General features: G+C 45.5%; 1 protein-coding gene across 1 annotated transcript; it reads left to right on the top strand.

The window, feature by feature from the left end:
- The first annotated feature begins 557 nt into the window (after positions 1-557).
- LOC127750488 (uncharacterized) lies at positions 558-1,990 on the top strand. Its single transcript, XM_052272273.1, has 2 exons — positions 558-1,416; positions 1,497-1,990. The coding sequence occupies exons 1-2, from the start codon at positions 1,146-1,148 to the stop codon at positions 1,988-1,990; spliced, it is 765 nt and encodes a 254-aa protein (XP_052128233.1). The 5' UTR covers positions 558-1,145.
- The last annotated feature ends 292 nt before the right edge of the window (positions 1,991-2,282 follow it).

Below are 2,282 nucleotides of genomic sequence, written 5' to 3'. Positions count from 1 at the left end.
CAATATGAGCAGAGTGTTCTGGGTGACATTGCAAAAATTAAAACAGCAGAAAACGGGCGAAGTCAGAGTCATGGGGAAGCCAGTGGATGGCTACACAGAACTACTGAGGGAGGATGGAAAAATTATTTTTCAGTTCCATGGCTGCTACTATCACATGTGCCCCACATGCTATCCCGATGTCAAGACGAGAAGAAGTCTCAGGAAAAAACAGGGTAGTGACAAGTACGACAGCACAATGAGAATCACAGACATGTTCAAAAGAAATCACTTCACAGTGCGCGAAAAGTGGGAGTGTCAATTCAGACATGAATGTGAGCACGACCCAAAAATGAAAGAGTACTTTAAAAACAATCCTCCCTCAGAAACACTTGTTCTCAATTTACGTGTCACTCTGTGCGGCGGACGCACCTCTGCATTACGTTCATACAAGAAAGCTAACCTTGAAAAGGGAGAATGCATTAAGCTATTCGACATCTGTTCTGAATACCCCTTTGCCAATTTTAAGTGTGCCTACGTGACGGGGCACACCACTGTCTATCTTGAAGGTAACAGTAACATGCCCCCAGTGGACCAATGGATCGGAGTGGCACTTGTACAAATTTTACCTCCAAAAAATTTGTTTCTGCCAGTCCTGGGAATCAAATGCTGCTCCAAGTTGATTTTTCCCTTATGCTGCACTTGTGCAGAGAACCAAAATCAAGAAGAATGTCTTCATGAAGACCCTCAGGACAGGATGTTGATTGGTTCATGGTGTATCATAGAGTTACAGCTGGCTGTAAAAAAAGGGTACATTATAATGAGAGTGCATGAGCTACTTCAATACCCTGGTTCAAAGGTATATGATCCTGAAACCAAAACTGACGGACTTTTTTCTTCGTACGTGAGAGAAAACATGGCATTAAAATACGAAGCATCAGGTTGGCCATCACATGTCTCCACAGACGAAGAAAAGGATAAGTTCATCAAAGAAATATTTGACAGATTTTGTCATAAGAAAAGACAGAGTGGAAAAAAATCCAGGGAAACGGTTTATAGCTAAACTTGTTCTCAACTCTTTCTGAAAGTATAATCTTCCTAAAGATAAAAAAAAAATCCAAATGATCTTGACAATGTACTGACCTTATTTTATTTTTCCAGGGGGAAAGATGGGAGAAAGAACACTCCGTCCTATGACAGAATTAGTATTCGACTATGGCCATCTCATCCAGTTGACGCAAAACAGCGCCATTGTCATCAACTCCATTCTCCCACTGAGCGAGGAATGTATTCAAGTGAGGTACACTCCAAAGGAGCAATTGGATGAGTGCTTCAAGACGACCTCCTTGATACATGCAGCTCAAACAACTGCTCACGGGCGTCTGCTGTTGTACAAATATTTAGACATTGTTGGTGAAAGAGCACTTTACCACGACACTGGTGAGTTACCCTACTCAGATAATATATACAAAAGTACTTCTTAGATGAGAGATACTAACCTCACTTTTTGTCTCTTACAGACTCTGTGTGTTTCCTCTCGGTCCCGGGACAGCCTGAACCAGAGATCGGCAAATATCTGGGTGATATGACTGATCAGTTGGCCGATGACTTCGGAGAAGGCAGTTACATAGCGAAATGGATTTCAGCAGGTTGTAAAAATTATGGGTATTTGGTCCATGTCAGCGGCAATCCTAATGACACGAAGACAATTGTAAAAGTGCGCGGAATCTCTATTAACACGTCATGTGACAATGTTGTCACATTTGATAGACTGAAGGATATGGTTCTTTCTGATGGAAAGAAAATCACCACTGTAAACATACCTTCCCAGATCGCACGCATTCCCGGGTGGAGGACCGTGACGCGCGACACGACGAAAACATGGCGTGTATGCTTGAATAAAAGACGCAGGGTATCTCAAGGCAGAACAGTACCCTACGGGTACACCGACACACTGTTCGACGACGAGGATTATGGTTTACACGATGTGTTGGATTCTCTGTGTGATGAATAATAACGCCCGTCGCTAGCGGGTCTGCTGCTGCACGCTGGGACGAGCTGGCACGGGGCGAGAGACGCGTTATCTTTGCTGACATCACCCGCATGCCGGGTCGCTCCCTCACTGCTCCTCGCGGCGCGGCGCGACACTTCGTCGCCAAGATGCTGACATCAGCGCTGCGCTGACTTCCGGGACGTGCTGCCCCCCCACGGCGACCACTCGGACTGCCACCGCTCTGCCACACCGCGCCAAGCGCTCACTATTCAAACGGATAAAAGGAGGCCCAAAACAGAGCCGGACCACATTC

Source organism: Frankliniella occidentalis, unplaced genomic scaffold (genome assembly GCF_000697945.3).
Source record: "Frankliniella occidentalis isolate FOCC.00 unplaced genomic scaffold, Focc_3.1 Scaffold197, whole genome shotgun sequence".
NCBI lineage: Eukaryota > Metazoa > Arthropoda > Insecta > Thysanoptera > Thripidae > Frankliniella > Frankliniella occidentalis.
The sequence above is the reverse complement of the archived record's forward strand: the minus strand, read 5'-3'. Positions and strand labels throughout refer to the sequence as shown.